This window comes from Nicotiana sylvestris, chromosome 9 (genome assembly GCF_000393655.2).
Source record: "Nicotiana sylvestris chromosome 9, ASM39365v2, whole genome shotgun sequence".
NCBI classification, from domain to species: domain Eukaryota; kingdom Viridiplantae; phylum Streptophyta; class Magnoliopsida; order Solanales; family Solanaceae; genus Nicotiana; species Nicotiana sylvestris.
In genome coordinates, this window is record NC_091065.1 from 75,573,968 (window position 1) to 75,596,112 (window position 22,145).

A 22,145-nucleotide genomic window follows, 5' to 3' on the forward strand; every position below is an offset into this window, starting at 1 on the left:
AAAACAATTTAGGAGTGAAAAAGGTTTCTCTAGAATAGACCAGTTTTGAGAAAATACTAGGAATTAAATCCAGTTTTTAGAAGAATACTAATAACATTTTGAAATCTATTTTGAAGATAGCAAGTTCAGTAGGCAGTCAATCAATCATAGAAGGTTCAGTTTCACAGGCACTTTAGCAAACAGGTTTGCGCACATGGGAAAGGGAATTGGGAACATATAGGAGTCCCATTTAGGGTGCATGTATAAGGTGTAGGGAAGCATGTAGACAACAATGTGCATAGAACACTTAGGAGCTTCATATCCCTAACAGATTAACCAGGATAGTATGCAATTAAGACGTGGAGAAAAGATGTAGAAGACTGAATTAGACACATAAGTAGGATGATCACATAGTTGAGGGATTAAACATGAATTGAAAACAGGCAAGCATCAGATAATAGGTGAAGTGTACACATAATAATTATACATTTGAACAGGACAGAATTTAGGCATGCTAGATAAAGCAGTAGATAGGCTAATATAGTTAGACATGCTAATCACATATTGAACAAAACAATGCTAAGCAAGACATTTAACAAACATAAGAATGGAACTTATAATTGATGAACTTAAGGCAGTAATGAAACACATAGGGTTTAGATTAAAAAAAAAATTAGGGATATACCAGTTAGGAAGAGAAAAACACAGAATGGAAAGCAGATGTTGAGCAATATCTAGCCTTGGCTTACAGCCGACTAGACTAATGAATACCACAAGTAGTAGAGAAGAACAAATAGCTTTTAGAGGGTAAGAGTGTTTTTTTTTGTGAACTAATGTTCATTCCAGAAGTGAGAATAGAGGAGAGTATATATAGCAGTTTAGGAGCAGAGCAAAATAAGGTAAAAGAAATCAACACTCAGCAATTAAGAAAAATACAGGATCAATTACATACAAAATCATCATAGTCTTTCTTTAATTGAAGACAACTACTCAACCATTAAAGGACATGAATCGTTTGAGGAAAAAAATCAAATCAGACCTAAGTAAAGAGGTAAACAAATAGGAGTCTAAATAAGGAAATAATCGTGAAGAATCAGTAATATTACATGCAATTCAATAAGGTAAGAAGAATAATTAAAGTCGTAAACAAGGGAATAAATCAAGAATCAACACATAAGTTTTAACCGAGCAAATCAGTAAATCAAATTCAAAATAGTACTGATTTAAAGAGGGGAAAATATCATTTTTCACAAATAGACAAGTAGGCTAAATAAAATTTCATAAACACATAGAAATTAGACGAGAGATCGACTCAGAAACCCTAGTAAAGATGAACTAGGGTAAAAGTCACAAGATACTGAATTAGACTAAGGAGAAATCATGAAAGTCAAAGCACAGAACGAAACAATGCAACGAGTGACACGGAAAAACCCAAAAATGAGCAAAAGTATAAGAAAAACTTTAGCTTAAATTGACTAGGGTCCAAACAATCTTAACATGAATCAGTCAGTAACACTTAAGAACAATGATTAAACACTCAAAAACCAGAAAAGCTTTGAGAAGGTGAGTTCAGTAAACCCTAGTTTTAGAAAAAACGGAGAATCAATTGAAAAACCATAAGACTTTCGTGAAAACATGTGAAATAGGTTCGATTCATCTCAAATCTGGAAAGATTTGAGAAGGTTAAAGGTTAAAAATTAGGGTTTTTAGAAAGGCAACAGAGACGAGCATAGACTTAGGAAACCATAGGTTTAAGATGAAAATGAGAAAGATCTTACTCAAGGTCGAGCCAAATAACCTGATACAGGAAAGAAAACCCAAAGGTGTAAAGTAGACTTGCCCTGGTCCCTTGAGAATCTCCTTAAGGATCTAGGAGATGGAGATACCATAGCAAGTAGGAGGCCAATATAGGCCTGGGACTATAGAGAAACATCGTAGAACAGAGGGATAAGCCGGTGACGGCGCCTGAAGATTAGGGTTTAGGTAGAGAGCGTTTGAGAGAGAAGGGAACGGGTGACGGTGGGGTATGGTGGAAATGAGTTAGGTTAGGAGGGAGTCGTTAGGTTAATTATGGTAAGAACAAATATAGGCCGTTGATCTCAGAGATCAACGGCCAAGATTTGGGAAGGTTTGGGCCGGGTTTAGATTAATTAGGCCTGGGGTGTATTGGGTTAGGGGTTTGGGTTGGTTTTTTGGTCCGAAAAATAGTATTTTCTAGGGGCTAGATTTTAAATACCCAATTAATTTAATAAAATAATTTTTAAATGATAAAAATATGATTTGTGCATGAAAATGCTTTAAAATACTTACTTAATATTTTAAAAATATGAAAAGCCATTTTCTGTATAGATGATATAATTGTGCTTATATATAGGCTATTGTTGCAAAAATATGCAATTCTAGCATAAAAATGCAAATGTAATTGTAAAGAAAAAGGCAATTAAAATATTTAAATATTATTTGGGCATAAATGATGAATTTAAATGATTAGATTCATCATAAAAATAATATGTGGAATAATTATTATATATTTGTATAATAAAAAATGCAAAAATAAATTGATTTAAATTATAAAAATACTTGTGCATGTTTGTAAATGCGTATACAATATTTTGAAAGTATGTAGGCATATTTAAATATATATGAAGGAAAAATTATATATATATATAAAGGAAAAATTGAGTATCAACAGCTGCCCCTCTTTACCCGGGAAGGATGAAAGAGTTTTCGGGTGAAGAAATTATGGCCAATTTTGACCGAATAGGATGTTTTGAAAGATAGAGGCCGGACTCTGGTTTTTGAGCTGCCTACATATGCCTGGTTTTACAGAAATCAGGCCATGTATAGTTCCAGACCCATCAGCGGAATGTACTGATGAAGTCATTACAAGAATGAACACGATATTTTGGGATGAATGAAAGAATGGTTATGGTGAACGGTCAAGTTTGAGATAGTTGAAGGAACTGGAGCAAGGTTGCTCCCGCTGGGATAGCGGTTGCTTACTGGTCATCTACAGATAAAGAGATACTACGAACATGAATTTGTGCGAAAATTTAAACATGATGCAGATTCCCTTTAGACCATGAAAGTTGTCTTCGGGTGGTTAAGGATGACGTCCTCAGACCATGATGTCCTGGGCTATGAATTGTTTAGTGGGGGATTCACATGCCATGAAATGATGTTCTCGGACCATGAAAATGATGCCTCCGAACCATGACGCCTTTGAATAATGATATGCAAATTTGTGAGATCCTCAAGCCATGGCATGGTGTCTTCTGGCTATGAGGATGATGCCTTTAGACTATGACGCCTTTGGACAGATTGGCGATATTTCAGCCCATGAGATGCAATAATATGATACTAAAGTGAACAAGGCTTAGTCTTGTGAGGTTCAGGGCAAGCTTATCCCGAAAGAGGAATGGAGGCATGGCTTAGCCCCATTCAAGATGCGGGACAGGGCTTAGTCCCATGCAGATAGTAGGTAGTGCTTAGCCTTATGCAGATATGGAGGCAGGGCTTAGCCTCATGCAAGATGCGGGACAGGGCTTAGTCTGATGCATATGGAAGCCAGTGCTTAGCCTTATGCAAATATGGAGGCAGGGCTTAGCCTTATGCAAGGTGCGGGATAGGGCTTAGTCACATACAGATGGAAGGCAGTGCTTAGCCTTATGCAAATATGGAAACAGGGTTAAGCCTCATGCAAGGTTCGGGATAGGGCTTAGTCCCATGCAGATGGAAGGCAGTGCTTAACCTTATGCAAATATGGAGGCAGGGCTTAGCCTCATACAAGGTGCGGGATAGGGCTTAGTCCCATGCATATGGAAGGTAGTTCTTAGCCTTATGCAAATATGGAGGCAGGGCTTAGCCTCATACATAATGCTGTACAGGGCTTAGTCCCATGCAGATGGAAGGCAATGCTTAGCCTTATGCAAATTTGGAGGCAGGGCTTAGCCTCATGCAAGATCCGGGACAAGGCTTAGTATGCATATGGAAGGCAGTGCTTAGCCTTATGCAAATATAGAGGTAGGGGTTAGCCTCATGCAAGATGTGGGATAGGGCTTAGTCCCATGCAAATGGAAGGCAGTGCTTAGCCTTATGCAAATATGGAGGCAGGGCTTAGACTCATGCAAGATGCGAGACATGGCTTAGTCCCATGCAAATAGAAGGCAGATAAGGGTAGAATATTTCTTAGCTGGGGATACATTTAGTGTTTGGTGGCCCGTTTGATAGTGATTTTGCTTTGTGTATATATCTGCGAATGCTATTGCTATGTCAGATGTGCCTGCATTCAAAGAAAAATTGTAAGTTTTGTAAAGGGGGAGGTTGGTTCGTGCCTTTGTCCGCTGGCCTTGCTTCTTCATGCTAGATGACTTGTTTGAGTTTCCCTAGGTAACACCTGGCTATTACGAAAATAGAGTTTTCGAAAGTGTACAACTATTGATAAAAATAAAGTTATTTTTTTTGGATACATGGTGAAATTTTCAAATAATTTTAGATGAACTAGTGAATATAACACATCTCAGAGGCATTGCAACTTTCTTGTATTAGAATTTTTAGGGTCTTCCTCAAAATTCTGCCCCAGTTTGGTAGATGATCCTTCGGTCGTTTGTGAGAAATGAAGCTTGTTAAATCTTCTTCAGAATTTTGAGAACCCTTCTCAAAATTCTGCCCCAATTTCTTAACCAATTTCTGACTGTCTGGCATATGAAGGCGTTGGCTGGACTTGCTCCGGAATTTTGAGGGTCCTCCTTAAAATTCTGCCCCAATTTTTGGTTCTAGGGAATCAGGTCAAGCGTAGTTCAATTACATGAGATGAAGGAATGTAAATAGTCTAAATATAGTATCTTTTAACTGCGTTTGAATTGATTGGTTTCGACCAAATTTCTCCATCTATTTTTGCAAGTATGAGCGCCCTTCCTGTTAGCACCCTATGAACCATGTAAGGACCTTTTCAGTTGGGAGAGAATTTCCCTTTGGCTTCATCTTGATGTGGGAAGATCTTCTTCAGCACCAGCTGTCCTAGTGCAAATTGCCTTAGTTTGACCCTTTTGTTGAAAGCTCTGGACATCCTGTTCTGATAAAGCTGACCGTGACATACTGCGTTCATTCTTTTTCCATCTATAAGGGTCAATTGTTCATAGCGGCTCCTTATCAATTCTGCATCGCTGAGTTCGACTTCTTGTACGATCCTTAAAGAAGGAACCTCTACCTCGGCTGGGATGACAACTTCAGTACCATAAACCAGCATGTAGGGAGTTGCCCTGGTTGATGTACGAACTCTAGTGCGGTATCCCAACAAAGCAAAGGGTAGTTTCTCGTGCCATTGCTTGTGGTTTTCTACCATCTTCATTAGTATCTTCTTGATGTTTTTGTTGGCGGCTTCTATGACTCCATTCATCTGAGGTCTATAGGCTGTGGAATTCTTGTGCTTGATTTTGAAAGTCTCACACATGGCTTTCATATGATAACTATTGAGATTGGCGGCATTATCAGTGACAATAGACTCGAGGACTCCAAATTAGCAAACAATACGATCTTTGATAAAGTCTGCGATGACTTTCTTGGTTACAGCTTTGTAGGATGCAACCTCTACCCATTTTGTAAAATAGTCAATGGCTACTAGAATGAACCTGTGCCCGTTTGAAGTAGTGTGCTCGATAGGACCGATGACATCCATTGACCAGGCGACGAATGGCCAAGGTGAGCTTGTGTCATTGAGCTCATTTGGCGACAATTTTATCATATCGGCATGCACTTGACATTGGTAGCATTTGCAGACATAACAAACGTAATCTGTCTCCATAGTCATCCAAAAGTAACCGGCCCTAAGTAGCTTCTTGGCCAAGATAAAACCATTCATATGCGGGTCACAGGTCCCACCATGTATCTCCTCAAGTAGCTTAGAAACCTCTTTTGCATCGACACATCTTAGCAATCCCAAATCAGGAGTTCTTTTGTACAAGTTTCCTCCGCTGTGGAAGAAGTGATTGGACAATCTCCGGAGTGTGCATTTTTTAGTGTTGTTTGCATGCTCCGGATATTCTCCTTTTGCCAAATACTCTTTGGTGTCATGGAACCAAGGTTTTCCATTCGTTTCTTCTTCAACGTGGGCACAATATGCCGGTTTATTATGAATTTTCACTGGGATGGGATCAATAAAATTCTTGTCCAGATGTTGTATCATAGATGACAAGGTGGCCAATGCATCAACAAACTCATTCTGAACTCTGGGCACATGCCGAAACTCCATCTTCGTGAACCTCTTTCTCAATTCCTGTACATGGTGTAGATATGACAATATCTTGGAATTCTTGGTAGCCCACTCTCCTTGTACCTGGTGCACAAGCAAATCTGAATCACCTAATACCAACAGCTCTTAAATATTCATGTCGATTGCCATGTTGAGCCCTAGTATGCAGGCTTCATACTCTGCCATGTTGTTAGTGCAGGGAAATATGAGTTTAGCAGATACAAGATAATGTTGGCCTATTTTTGATACCAAAACCTCTCCAATGCCCACTCTTTTGAAATTTGCAGCTCTATCGAAGAACATTCTCCAATCATCGTATGCTTCGGTAATGTCCTCTCTTACGAATGACACCTCTTTATCAGGAAAATATATTTTCAAGGGTTCATATTCTCCTCCCATAGGATTTTCAGCAAGATGGTCTGCCAATGCTTGTCCTTTGACCGCCTTTTGAGTTACGTAGACGATATCAAACTCACTTAACAGTATTTGCCACTTGGCTAACTTTCTAGTCAGCATGGGTTTCTGAAATATGTACTTCAGGGGATCCATCCTGGATATGAGGTACGTGGTATAGGCATAGAAGTAATGCCTCAATTTCTGGGCCGTCCAGGTCAAAGTACAGCAGGTGCATTCCAGCAGAGAGTATCGTGCTTCATAAGGTGTGAATTTCTTACTTAAGTAGTATATGGCTTGCTCCTTTATCCCTTTCTCGTCATGTGTCCCAGAACACATTCGATGGATCCAGCCAATACAGATAGATAGAGTAGCAAAGGTCGTCCTGGCTCTGGCGGGACCAAGACTGGTGGCGTAGACATGTACTCCTTGATTTTGTCGAAAGCTTTCTAACAATCCTCGGTCCAACTTGTTTCGGCATCTTTCCTCAGCATCTTGAAGATGAGTTCACATATGACTATGGTCTGTGCTATGAAGCGACTGATATAGTTGAGACGTCCTAAGAATCTCATCACGTCTTTTTTGCTCCTAGGCGGTGGTAACTCCTGAATAGCTTTAACTTTAGACGGGTCCAGCTCGATCCCTCGACGATTGACAATGAAACCCAGTAACTTTCCTGCAGGAATCCTGAATGCACACTTTGCGGGGTTCAGTTTCAAGTTGTACCTCCTTAACCTGTCAAAGAACTTTCTCAAGTTTGCTATGTGATCCGTGGCCCTCTTGGATTTGATAATGACTTCGTCCACATATACCTCTATTTCTTTGTGTATCATATCATGGAAGATGGTTGTCATGGCCCTCATGTAAGTAGCCCCAACATTATTTAGACCAAATGGCATCATCTTGTAGTAATATACTCCCCATGGTGTGATAAAAGCTATTTTCTCTGCGTCTTCTTCATCCATCTAGATCTGGTGATAACCTGCGAAGCAATCTACAAAGGATTGGAGTTCACGCTTGGCGCAATTGTCAATCAGGATGTGTATATTTGGCACTGGAAAGTCGTCCTTAGGACTTGCTCTGTTTAAGTCTCGATAGTCAACACATACACTGACTTTCTCATCTTTCTTTGAAACTGGAACAATGTTGGCTAACCAGGTTGGATATTCAACCACCTTGAGGACTTTGGCTTTGATCTGCTTAGTAACTTCCTCTTTGATTGTCAGGCTTATATCTGGTTTGAATTTTTTGAGTTTCTGCTTCACCGACGAACATATGGGATTGGTAGGCAACTTGTGATCCACTGTGGACGTGCTCAAACCGGTCATGTCATCATATGAACATGTGAAAATGTCCTCATACTCCTATAAGAAATGAATGTACTCCTCTTTCTCTGTCGGTAATAAGTGAATGTTGATGCGAGTCTCCTTGACGGTCTCGACGTTCCCCAAATTTACTGCTTCGGTTTCGTCCAGGTTGGATTTAGGCTTATTCTCAAAGTTTTCAACCTCCCTGACAACTTTCTCAGGTATTTCATCTTCTTCATCCGAATCACTATCCTCATATTGTGTTGCCTCATTACATGTCATAATCACTGGTTCATCAGGAAAAGTAATAATAATGCTGTAGAAAGAAAAAGTGTGGAAGATAATAATGAATAAATAAGAGAAATGCATTTAATTAAAACTGAAACATCAAAACAAGTACGACTCGATGAATTGAGCATTTATTTTGAAACAAGTAAGTCTTTAAAACAAAATTACTGAAAATTTTAGATGCCTAAAATGGCTATAGAAATAAAATCTGCCAAGCTACCCAGGGACTCGACAGGGACGGGATGGCGTTGCAGTCTAGATCCTAAGAACAACTCCCTTCTCTATTGTCTAAATAATGAGGCCTTCTTCCACCTCCTCTCTAATTATTGCACTGCAATCCATGTCCCCATCCTCCAGGAATAGATTCCTCAGCCCATCTAATGCTTCTTCTTTTGCAGTTCCTCATATTGTGTCAGCTTGGTGAAAAGTTTGACCCAAATGTGGCACTGGTTGCTCGAGAGTGTAATAAGGTCCACACCATGGAGGCAACCAATCATCATACTCCTACCATGTATACTGGTATCCGAGCCCGAAAGTAGTACCATGACATTTTAACTGTATTGGTTTGGTAATACACTAGAGATTCTTTCCAAGCCCTTTGCCGGGTTCATATCCAGACCATGCCAGTATGCTTTCTATTTTAATACTCCACCATTGATCTTTCTCAACGACATTGACACGTTCGATGTAATGATAGGTTTCCCCTCCTAGCCTTGTTTTGTTCCTAATAACCGGGATGGTTTGATTGGTGTAAATGGGGTTACTACTGTCTTCATGAATGATCACCTGAGTGCCAGGAGCCTGGGTGTAGTGGTGGTCATTGGTTGAGTTTTGAGGATCGAGAATGGGTTGTGGTGTATTCTGAGGAGTGTGATAAGCAGCAGTTGGTGGATACTTGATTGGTTGATGGTGGTGTTATGGCGGAGTTGGTATCAGTTAGGGATTGTGATTTTGAGGTGGGTTGCATATTGATACGGTGCAGGAGGGGTTTGTGGATGTTGGTTCAGTGTATTTTGGGGAGGTGCTGGGTTTTTGGTGTTTTGTTGGTTGACATCGGGGACATTCAGGGTGAGGGATAGGTTTGCCAAGTTGCGGACCTGCTCAAGTTCTCCGTGTAGCTCTAATATATTTTGTTCCAACCTCAAAACTAAATCACTTGGTGCCGGAGTACTCCGACTGTCTAAAGTTTCTGCATTTTCCACATTCTCTTTTCGAATACCACTTAATTCTTCCATTTTAGCTTTCCATTTGCTCTTTGTATTACTTAGAGGAGGAGAAGGTAGAGGATCTCTAGATCTGGTGTGATACGCTGATGATGCCAGTATGTGCAAACCAACCTTAGGGGATGGGAATAAAGAATAAAGAAAAACAAAAGGTAAACAAGTCAGTATTGGTTCTGAAATGTTTGCAGTATTAAAACACATATTGCGGAAATGTAAATTCGCGTCCTAATTTGGATGCCTCGTTGTGCCCGAGATAGACCTAATGACAAATAAATTTAGAGAAATTCAGTGCCAATAATTGCCTCATTTTATTAATGTAAAAGTAAACGACCCCAAACGACACTAAATAAGATAATGTTGCTAATGGCACTTGGCCTTATTACATTTAAAAGGAAAGCAAGTAAATCTAATCTACTTTGTCCCAGAAGGACCCTCTCCAGACTGGATGTTGTTGTCGATCAACTCTCCCAGCTCGCGCAGGTTCAGCAGTAGGAATTCTCTTGCCAAATGCCCTCTTTCATTTCGTTCAGCATTCTGGAAGTCAGTGACCCTCTTCCTTATCTTCCCTTCCAATTCCATTAAACTGTACTCCAGATATTACAGGCTCTCACAGGATTTAACAGCTGTTTCTTTCCACTCGTTAATCATTTCCATATAAGCCTTATGCTGCGTCATATGCTCAGCTTCAGATTCTCGAACTCTTTTGCGCAGCTTGTTGTACTTCACCTATGCTTTGGCAAAATCATCTATGAACTTGTTTCCTTGACCAACCCTTAGCTTAAAGACTCCTGATAGATTATCATCCAAACATGAGGGGTAAAAGTATGAATGGCCCGCATGATATCGATCCGGCTCGATGGTATCCTTCTCCACAATAATCTTCAAAGTCCACATATGTTGTGCTTCATTCTTATATGGGATGGCGTCACCTGGAAATCAACTATGAAGTGACTTATTTTAGCAACCCGTGGTATGACCTGTCTCCTGCCTGCTTGTCTCATAACCCTGAGGGGAGCATAAGGGTATATCCCTCTCAACTCAATCAACACCAAATGTGGGACGTCTCTAGATATTATGATGAACTCGTCAGTGGGGAACCACTCGAACATCCACTGAACCTGGTCCTCAGTCAACTTGTAGAAAAATTGCACCCATCCTACAACATCCTTAGGTTGAGCAAACATGTCCGGAATGTAAGTTATTCTCTTAGGGTGATGGAAGGTTATGTAGTCATTCCACGGCCTTCATGAAAGATCTTTGCGGTATTGACCCCTTTGAAGATGTTCTAACAGCCAGACTTGTAACAGCAAATTACATCCCTCAAAGAATCTGGATCCCTTCTGACAGCATTCCAAAACCCGGTACATATCCGCAATGATCATAGGGACAATAGTATATGTCTGCCCCTCGATCCCGTCCATCAGATTTTTGGCCACCATGGCCAGCCTAGTATGGATTCTATCCCCTTGGATTGGGAATACCAGCATGCCCAAGAAGCACACAATGAACACGAAGACCCTACGATGAACCCAGCCCAGGGAGGTGATTGAGAATTCATCATCAAAAATGAGATAAGAGCTACTGTGACCGTATCTTTCATAGAGGAAGTCAAAAGGTACGTAATAGTTTTTTAGGCATTCCAAATCATCATTTTTCTTCAACCCCATCATCTTAAGGAACCCTCTGGTGGTGCGATTTTCAGGTGCCAATAGACCAGGGCTATCCCATGGCAGCCCAGCAAATCCTCCTATTTCTTCTAGGACGGGAGTCATTTCTATGTCCCCAAAGTGACACACAGCCCTTTCCTTATCCCAAAGCAGAGTGGTGGCCTCGATCAGCATTTTGTTTGGTTGAAGATCCAGTTGTGACGGCAAATTCCCTAAGACTCTTTTCATATGATTTTGGTCACTTGAGGGAAGGTCCCTCCACCAATCTATCAAAAGTGGAGGAATGCTACTGACCATACCGAATCTGGGGACTTCATGCCTCATTTTCTGCAAAATAAGAGATAGTTAGGCCCTTTCCCCCTCCAGGTTCGTCTATTTATATTGTAATGATTAGCATATTGGCACTTATTTCTCCAAATTAATGTACACAATCATGATTATGTCCGTTGGGATTGTGGAAAACCCGATGGACTTTTGGACGAAGCTTGTCTTAAAGAGTTATTATGTGGATAACATATTAACCCGGCTAGGTTTGACTATGATAAATGAACAATTAAGTAGTTAAATCCAAATAAAGGGGAAAGGGTACACGGGATAAAGCATTATTAGACTAATTCACAAAAATAAGTTTGTTATGGTAAGAACCTAAAATATCCCCAGAAGAGTCGCCATGCTGTCGCGCCCCCTTTTTTCTCGTGGAGTCCGGGTTTCAACATTCATGGGGGAATGACTCGTTTCCTTTTTGGAATTGGGTATTTGAAGAGTTGCCACCAAACGGATTAGGGTGCGTTAGGGCACCTAGAGTGATTAACTCTTACAACTAGTTTGCATTACCAGAGGTTAGGGTAAAGGCTCAAAATAACCTTGAGGTGAAGGTGTTAGGCACCCCTCGCGGTCCACAGCGGTGGGTCCTGGCCGAACATAAAATATGTGAATTAGTCATTTTTAACAAGTAAACAGTCTTAACACATATTTACAAATAAAGGTAGTTTTCACTGTCTAAATACATATATAATCAAGGAAATTTAGATAATGAAGGTAAAAGAGGTTTGGACAACTTAAACACTCATATATGTAAAGAAAAAAGAAGTTTAGATAATTTAAACACATATATGAATTAGGAAAGGGAAGTCCTAAGTTGATTAGCCTACTGGATCAATCTGTGCAATGCCCGATAATCCTCCTCAACTAGAGGGGCTACACGTGACATTAGCGCGCAGGTCATCATATCCTTTTACTGCCTGTTACCCTCCCATTAATGGATATATAAGCGAGTTTGATTAACGACCTCTAAGCGGGATGCTACCCGTCCCTTCCTTGTGGTCCTAGAGGAGCTTAGGACCTCTAAATCTGGGCAGTTCTAAACAAACTTAAGGTATTTAAAAAGCAAAAATCTAGGCAACAAACAAAAATCATGTAGGACACGCAATAGGGAAAAAGTGTAGGGAAAGGTTCAGTTTCGAAGAGAGCAAGTTTAGTAGGCAGCCAATCAATCATAGAAGGTTCAGTTTCACAGGCACTTTAGCAAACAGGTTTGCGCACATGGGAAAGGGAATTGGGAACATATAGGAGTCCCATTTAGGGTGCATGTATAAGGTGTAGGGAAGCATGTAGACAACAATGTGCATAGAACACTTAGGAGCTTCATAGCCCTACAGATTAACCAGGATAGTAGGCAATTAGGACGTGGCGAAAAAATGTAGAAGACTGAATTAGACACATAAGTAGGATGATCACATAGTTGAGGGATTAAACATGAATTGCAAACATGCAAGCATCAGATAACAGGTTAGGTGTAGACATAATAATTATACATTTGAACAGGGCAGAATTTAGGCATGCTAGATAAAGCAGTAGATAGGCTAATATAGTTAGACATGCTAATCACATATTGAACAGAAAAGTGCTAAGCAAGACAGTGAACAAACACAAGAATGGAACTTATAATTGATGAACTTAAGGCAATAATGAAACACATAGGGTTTAGATTTAAAAAATAATAATCAGGGACATACCAGTTAGGAAGAGAAAAACACAAAATGCAAAGCAGATGTTGAGCAATATCTAGCCTTGGCTTACAGCCGTCTAGAGCAATATCTAGCCTTGGCTTACAGCCGTCTAGACTAATACGTCTAGACTAATGAATACCATAAGTTGTAGAGAAGAATGGATAACTTTTAGAGTGTAAGAGTATTTTTTTGTGAACTAATGTTCGTGTCCAGAAGTAAGAATAGAGGAGAGAATATATAGCAGTTTAGGAGCGGAGCAGAATAAGGTAAAAGAAATCAACACTCAGCAATTAGGGAAATTACAGGAACAATTACACACAAAATCAGCATAGTCTTCCTTTAATTGAGGACAACTACTTAATGGTTAAAGGACACGAGTCGTTTAAGGAAAGAAATCAAATCAAACCTAAGTAAAGAGGTAAACAAATAGGAGTCTAATTAAGGAAATAACCGTAAAGAATTAGTAACATTACAGGCAATTAAATAAGGTAAGAAGAATAATTAAAGTCGTAAACAAGGGAATAAATCAAGAATCAGAACATAAGTTTTAACCTAGCAAATCAGTAAATCAAAATTCAAAATAGTAATGATTTAAAGAGGGGGAAAATATCAGTTTCCACAAATAGACAAGTAGGCTAAATAAAATTTCATAAACACACAGAAATTAGCCGAGAGATCTACTCAGAAAACCTAGTAGATATGAACTAGGGTAAAAGTCACAAGATACTGAATTAGACTAAGGTGAAATCATGGAAGTCAAAGCACAGAACGAAACAATGCAACGAGTGACACAGAAAAACCTAGAAACAAAGCAAAAGTATAAGAAACTTGGGGCTTTAGCATAAATCGACTAGGGTACAAACAATCTTAATATGAATCAGTCAGTAACACTTAAAAACAATGATTAAACACTCAAAAATCAGAAAAACTTTGAGAAGGTGAGTTCAGTAAACCCTAGTTTTAGAAAAAATAGAGAATCAATTGAAAAACCATAAGACTTTCGTGAAAACATGTGAAATAGGTTCGATTCTCTCAGATTTGGACAGATCTGAGAAAGTCAAATGATAAAAATTAGGGTTTTTGGAAAGGCAACAGAGACGAGCATAGACTTAGGAAACCATGGATTTAAGAAGAAATTGAGAAAGATCTTACTCAAGGTCGAGCCAAATAGCTTGAAACAGGCAAGAAAACCCAAAGGTGTAAAGCATACTTGCCCTGGTCCCTTGAGAATCGCCTCAAGGATCTAGGAGATGGAGATACCATAGCAAGTAGGAGGCAAATATAGGCCTGAGATGACAGAGAAACATCATAAAACGAAGGACTAAGCCGGTGATGGTGCCTGAAGATTAGGGTTTAGGTATAAAGCGTTTGAGAGAGAAGGGAACGGGTGACAGCAAGGTATGTTGGAAATGAATTAGGTTAGGAGGGGGGTCGTTAGGTTAATTATGGTAAGAATAAATACGGGTCGTTGATCTCAGAGATCAACGTCTAGGATTTGGGGAGGTCTGGGTCAGATTTAGATTAATTGGGTCTGGGGTGTATTGGGTTAGCGGTTTGGGATGGTGTTTGGGTCCGAAAATTAGTAATTTCTAGGGGCTAGATTTTAAATACCCAATTAATTTAATAAAACAATTTTATAAAATAATTTATAAATGATAAAAATATGATTTGTACATGAAAATGATTTAAAATACTTACCTAATATTGTTAAAATATGAAAGTCATTTTCTGTATGGATGATATAATTGTGCATATATATACGCTATTGTTGCAAAAATATGCAATTCTAGCCTAAAAATGCAAATGTTATTGTAAAGAAAAAGGCAATTAAAATATTTAAATATTATTTGGGCATAAATGATGAATTTATATGATTAGATTATCATAAAAAAATATGAGGAATAATTATTGTATATTTGTTTAAATAAAAATGCGGAAATAAATTGATTTAAAGCCATTAAAATTATAGAAAAATTATAAAAAATTTGTGCATGTTTGTAAACACGTGTACAATATTTTGAAAGTATGTAGGCATATTTAAATATATATGAAGGAAAAAGTGGGTATCAACAATCAGTAAAGATTAGGGAAAATGACGTGTAGCCCACCCGAAATACACCCGAGGCCCCCAGAGCCCGTCTAAGCACACAAAAAAGTTCCATAACCTCACACGGACTCGCTCAAGGTCTCAAAACACATCAAACAATGCCGAAAATGCAAATCACGCCATGAAACGATCTATGAACTTCCGAATCTTCCAACTTCGAAAACTCGTGCCAAAACCAATCAAACCAACACAGAATGACGGGTCAAATTTTGCAGGAAAGTCCCAAATGATAAGACGGAGCTGTTCCAACTCTTGGAATCACATTCTGACCCCGATATCACAAAAGTTAGCTATGGTCAAACTTATCCATTTTCCAAACTTCAACTTTTCCAATTTTCGCTGAAATGCCTCAAATTACCCTATGGACTTCTAAATCCAAATCCAAACGCACACCTAAGTCCAAAATCACCATGCGAAGATGTTGAGATCATCCAAAATCCATTCCGGAGCTGTTTACTCAAAAGTCAAATTCTGGTCAAATTCTCACCGCTTAATCTTCCAAACTAGAATCCTTCTTCCAATTCGACTCCGAATTATCCGGTAACTGAATTCAACCATGCACGCAAGTCGACACATATAATATGAAGCTGTTCAATACCTTACGCCACTGAACGGAGCTTAAATTCTCAAAACAACCGGTTGAATCGTTACATCGTCCTCCTCTTAAAACAAACGTTCTTCCTCGAACGTGCCAAGATTTTCCTCAAAGTTCTCAAATCACTGAATGCACACTTCCAACATACACCTGCGGTGACCCCACATCACCCCAATCCACATAAGCCTGACGACACCATTTCAACTGTAATTTAGCCTTTCTACCAATACCAATAAGCCTTAGAGTCAAAATTCTCACCTTCCATTCATTTCCAAAAGACCCGATTCTAAATCTATATCCAGTATCAATCTCAACTAGCTGCATCAACTCATGCCTACACCCATAGAGTACAACCACACAACATGACAAATCACACATAGGCCCACAATAACATTTCTGATCACAATATCTGCCCGAAATAAAATCCAGCACCGGCCATAGGCCTCGTATCCAATAGGAACCTGTTTCAAACCTCCACAACACTGACGATGATACAAGAACCACGAAAACCCCATAACTAAACACTCGAATCAACAAGTCACAACTAACACCACCGGGCACACACCGTACAAGCTAAAACTCAAGAAGTACAAAACGAAAATGACTGAATATGTAAAGAGAAACACATAGGTGAATTACCAAAAAAGACCGATAGGCACAACTCTCTATCAATACTATTCTACAAAACAATATAACAAGGAAAGAATAAAAGCATATGAACAAATCACAAGGATCCCATCTTGATAGAACTTCCACCATGGTACACAGCCCGATTCAAACATATTAAATCGCATGAAATCATGAGGGTCCCACCCTCAACCCTGAATCACAAGTAGGGTATACATCAAACCAGCTGGAACCTCTCACTAGATCAATTTATTCAACAAAATTATAACACGTACTAGCTCCTACATTGATGGAGCATAAAACTTACAACTCGTAACCAAAAATACTCATAAATCACATCAATCCTACCATAATGGACAAAAGGAATTTATTACTAGTCTGATAACTCTCAATAATGAATAAAAGAAATGATAGACACGACTACCACTCATAGAATCTCGTAACATGGAAAACACATAAAAAGAAATGCTAAGTCATGTACTCACCTATAGGTGGAGTACACAATAGGGAAACTCACCCCGATAAGTAGAACTGAAGCAACAATACGGATGGTGCTACTCTATAACAAACCAAAAGCATACCTGTAAGATATCATCTGGCGCAATAGCCTCAAGTCTACCATATGAAACACATCAATGGGCCGGGACTCCCCCTCTTGGGTGGCCTCTATTCACCTGAATACCTTAGTGTGACACATATGTCCGAAATCTGGGACAATCTCTCACCATGTGGCTAGTATCTCCACACTCAAAGAAACCCCTCTACTGACGTGGTTATGGGAACTGTGCGGTACGGGTACTTTGAGACCCATGAACACCCGAATCACTATGCGAAGCCCAAAGCACAAATTGAACTGGCTAACCCACAAACCTCTACCATGTCACACTCTGCCTCTAAAATAAAGACCAACAGATCTCTCTGGTCTACTAGGCCTCTTCACCTCCCTATACTCTCTCTCCTCATCTCGTCTGTCCTCTCGCTCCCTGTCCCACATGCCTCTAACCGGCAAACGATCCCTACCACTTGCTAAAACAAAACATCTGACTCCAACTCCCAAGCCATGCTAAACCAAATATCATGCCTAAGCCCCTCAATAAGTCTACGAACGCGCTCTCTAACTGTAGCGACCAAGGCAGGTGTATGTCTGGCCAAATCACTAAATCTAACGACATACTCTGATACTAACATAGTGCCCTGGCGTAGCTACTCAAACTCCGGGTGCCATGCATCCCGAAAGGACTGAGGTACAAACTCTCTTAAAAACATCTCTGAAAACTAAACCCATGTAAGTGAAGCTGCATCGGTCGGGCTACCCAACTCATATGCCCGCCACCACTGATAAGCCGCTCCCTAAAGCTGGAACGTAGCAAAAGCACCCCACTCATCTCAACAATACCCATTGTGCGGAGAATGCGATGGTACTCCTCTATAAAACCATGTGCTCTCTCTGAAGCCAAACTACTGAATGTAGGAGGGTCATATTTTCTTGAACCTTGCAAATCTAAGCTGCCCTTCCTCGAATATTGCTGCCCTAACCATGGCTGAACTGGAACTGCAAGCTGTGTCGCCATGACACCTAGAACCTGACCAACGTGAACTCGCTGCTCTAGAGTATTGGCGGCGGGAGTCTGAGTCCCTCCCCCGATCTATGAAGTAGCTGGTGCAACCAGAATCAACCTTGCCTGAGCCAATGTGCCAAACATGCTCAGAAACTATGCTAAAGTCTCCTGAAATCGGGGGTAATAGCAGGCACCTCCGGTACCTGCCCCGCCCCCCAACTGGAGCTATTGGCGGTTCCTTAACTACTGCTCTGGTAGGTGCTCTAGCTGCGGCACGTACTCCTCATCGGCCTCTGCCTCTGCCTCTAATGACACCCACTCTAGAAGCAGTGACATCGATAACTACAGCTCGTGTCCTCACCGTCGGTGAGAGAATGGAATGATAAAAGTTCAAACTCTAAGATCAATAAGCTCGCACGATAGGAATGAAGGAAGTGAGATTGTCCTAATAGTTTCGTAGCATCTTTAAGATAAGTACAGATGTCTCTGTACCAATCCGCAAGACTCTACTAAACTCGCTTATGACTCGTAACACCTATGAACCTAGTGCTCTTATACCAACTTGTCATGACCCAATTTTCCCTCTATTGGGTATTGTGATGGCACCTAGTTTTAGGGACTAGGAAAGCCTAACATTTACTAAATAATAGAAATAATTAAGAAAATCTAACAGTCTCGATATAGAAATTTGTATAAAATTTACAATTTCCCAAAACTGGAGGGACAAGTCATAAGCTCTACAAAGTCGATACAACTTCTATATACAACTGTTTGGAATTAAGTAGAACAGTATGAATACAAAATAGGAAGGTGACTCTGAAGCATGCGAATGCAGCAGCAAGTTTACCTTGAGTCTCCACAGCAACAGTCTACACAACCACTAGCAATCCAATACCTGGATTATATAAAAAATGTATAGAAATGTAGAATGAGCACACCACGGTGGTGCCTAGTAAGTATCAAGACTATCCTTGGTGAAGTAGTGACGAGGAACAATCAAGACATCTACTGGTCTAATAAACTGAAAATGTACGAGTATAGGAACAACAGTGTATGATTTCTACATAATGACTGCGTAATATGACTAATGAAATCATAAAAAGTGAACAAAAACACAATCCAAATCTGAAATCACCAGATACAGCAATGACAAATAGTAACTCAACAACTACGACAACTTTTACATTTGATTTTAGTCAACAACCTTCATGGAGTATCGAACCTCGGATAAATTACAACTCATGGGCCTCAAAACCTTAACCCTAACACTTGGCATCCTGTGCGCTCATCACACCTCATAATCATGTTGTCAACTCACGTGTCAAATTGAGCCACTCTCACATAGGAGGCAAGTAAACAAGGGTGTTCACCTATACTGAACAATATCAAGGAAATATCTTATCCGATAATGGTGCTTAGCCACGTGTATGCTTGTGCAATTGTCCTAACATAGTTCATATCAACTAGTAAGCATAAGGAAAAGAACGGACATCACGTCGAATATTTACACATGAATAGAATCAATGAAAAGCAATAGCTTATTGCTTTTCAGAACACAGTGATAACATGAGGGGATCTCCCAGGATAGTGTCCCGTAGTCCCAAACGTAAATGTGCAGGGGAATCTCCCGGAATACCGTTCCGTAGTCCCAAAGTAAATATGCAGTGCTGGGGGATCTTCTAGAATACCGTTCCGTAGTCCCAAAGTAAATATGCAGTACGGGGTGAGATCTCCCGGAATACCGTTCCGTAGTCCCAAAGTAAATATGCAGGGAATTAAACAAAGATAACAATTACAGCATGGCAGAAACCCCGTGCATCACCAAAACAAGTACAACAGCAACAATGGTAATAATACAAAGTACAGCAAGTAAATCAAATCAAGAAATTTAAATCACAAAGAAATGGTAGAACGAGTTCACAAGGAATAACCACAGTAAAGGCTGTTAGGCGTAAAGAAAACAATTCAACAAGGGAAAACCAATATGTAGCGACGATCCCACAATATACAATTCAATAATAAGGAAGCTAACACGAGTCAAATAGTTCCAAATAAAGACAAGTCAACTAGGATATAGGATGTCTAAACTTCTGTTAAGGTTGAGCAATTTCGAGGATGTTCGACAATTCAATTAAGGATAAACAGCGAAAAGATAATCATAACCTCAAATCAAACTAAACAATTATAAGGTGAGATGATGATAATTTCATACAAAGATAAGCAGTTATGAAAGATCACATGACAATAGAAAAGGTAAAATATTCAGTTAAGTCAATTAAGAGTCAAATTGGCCATAAGAGTGAATCCTTAAGAAATTACTTCTAATTTAAGCAAGTAGAGGTGAAACCACTAAATAGAAACTCAGTCATACCAAGAACAACTTCATACACAGTGAATATAACGACCAAAGAATCCTAAAAGGCCAATTTTTCACAAATAAATCCGACCACGCACTTTTCATCTTGCATACACGAACTACAATCAACATAGAAGACTCAAATCCTAAGGGGAAATCCCTTACACAAGGTTAGGAAAGATACTTACCTCAAAAAAGACAAACCGATACTCTAAAATGAACTTCTCGGGTGAAATGACCTCCGGACGGCTCAAATCTAACCAATAACTTCAAAGCACAAATAAAACTCATAAGAAACTATTTTGGATCATAAAGTCTCAATCTTTAACTAAATCCAAAAATCTCTCCAAAAGTTGACCCTCGGGCCTGCACCTCGAAATCCGATAAATTTCACAAAAATCCGAACACCCATTCCAATATAAGTTCAACCATACAAAAATTATCAAATTCCGATATCATTTGTCCTTTCAAATCATCATTTTTCATTTTGAACATTTTCTTCAAAAATCACCATTTTCCTCAACTAAAAACTCAAATTAAATGATAAAAACAAAGATAAAATCATTGAATATAATAGATTCTAGGTGAAGAAAACTTACCCAATTAATTTGCTTGAAAAACCCACAAAGAGTTGCTCAAAACCGAGATCCACAAATCAAAATATGATAAAAATTATCTAACCCTCGATTTGGAAAACTTATATTCTTCCCAAATGTTAAAGCATCGCAAATGCGGAGGAAGGATCGCGTTCGGGAAGAAGAAAAATGAAGGTTGCCCAGGTTAGGCTTCACGAACGTGAAGACACACTCGCGAACGCAGAGAAGAAAAGACGGAAGCCTACGCAAACACATAGGGAAACACGCGAACGCGAAGAGTAGAGTACCAGCGCTCAAGGCCAGGTTTCTACTATGCGAAAGCGGAATAGAAGACGTGAACACGAAGAGGGAAATGTGCAGAGCTACGCGATCGTGAGGAATACTACGCGAACGCGAAGAAGGAAATTGAGGCGATCAACAGAGACACTTCGCGAACGCGAAAGGAGCTTCGCGATCATGAAGAAGGACATCAGACACCAGAACCAACAGTTCAAAAATAAGGGAAAATAACCTATAGCCCACCCGAAACACACCCGAGGCCCCCGGAACCCCGTCTAAACACACTAACAAGTTCCATAACCTCACACGGACTCGCTCGAAGTCTCAAATCACATCAAACAATGCCAAAAATGCAAATCTCAACATGAATCTAACTATGAACTTCCAAATTTTCCAACTTCGAAAACTCGTGCCGAAAGCAATCAAACCAACCCAAAATGACATCAAATTTGCAGGAAAGTTCCAAATGATAAGACGGAGCTATTCCAATTCTTGGAATCGTATTCTGACCCTGATATCACAAAAGTCAACTATAGTTCAAACTTCTACATTTTCCAAATTTCAACTTTTCCAACTTTCGCCGAAATGCCTCAAAATACACTATGGACCTCTAATACCAAATCCGGACGCACGCCTAAGTATAAAATCACCATATGAAGCTGTTGAGATCATCAAATACCCATTCCGGAGCCGTTTACTCAAAAGTCAAATTTCGGTCAAATTCTCACCGTTTAATCTTCCAAACTAGAATCATTCTTCCAATTCGACTCTGAATCATTAGGTAACTGAATTCAACCATACATGCAAGTCGATACACATAATATGAAGCTATTCAAGATCTTACGCCATCGAACAGAGCTTAAATTCTCAAAACGACTGGTCGGGTCGTTACACTGATCCCACCATATAA

At 39.7% G+C, this 22,145-nt stretch overlaps 2 protein-coding genes across 2 annotated transcripts; both read right to left on the reverse strand.

Moving 5' to 3' along the window:
- Positions 1-4,930: 4,930 nt before the first annotated feature.
- Positions 4,931-5,323, reverse strand: LOC138877783 (uncharacterized). Its single transcript, XM_070157422.1, has one exon. The coding sequence runs from the start codon at positions 5,321-5,323 to the stop codon at positions 4,931-4,933; it is 393 nt and encodes a 130-aa protein (XP_070013523.1).
- A 174-nt stretch (positions 5,324-5,497) lies between these two features.
- LOC138877784 (uncharacterized) lies at positions 5,498-7,587 on the reverse strand. Its single transcript, XM_070157423.1, has 3 exons — positions 7,198-7,587; positions 6,039-6,313; positions 5,498-5,906 (listed from the first exon to the last, which is right to left on the reverse strand). The coding sequence occupies exons 1-3, from the start codon at positions 7,585-7,587 to the stop codon at positions 5,498-5,500; spliced, it is 1,074 nt and encodes a 357-aa protein (XP_070013524.1).
- Between the last annotated feature and the right edge of the window lie 14,558 nt (positions 7,588-22,145).

Bases quoted from the DNA above. Each gene is read 5' to 3' on its own strand.
- LOC138877783 (XM_070157422.1), bottom strand. From the start codon at position 5,323: ATGGTAGAAAACCACAAGCAATGGCACGAGAAACTACCCTTTGCTTTG.
- LOC138877784 (XM_070157423.1), bottom strand. From the start codon at position 7,587: ATGGATGAAGAAGACGCAGAGAAAATAGCTTTTATCACACCATGGGGA. The intron at 6,314-7,197 runs GTGATGAGATTC...CTTGTGCACCAG, and splicing joins CGCCTAGGAGCAAAAAAGAC to GTACAAGGAGAGTGGGCTAC. The intron at 5,907-6,038 runs GTATTTGGCAAA...GGGATTGCTAAG, and splicing joins TGGTTCCATGACACCAAAGA to ATGTGTCGATGCAAAAGAGG.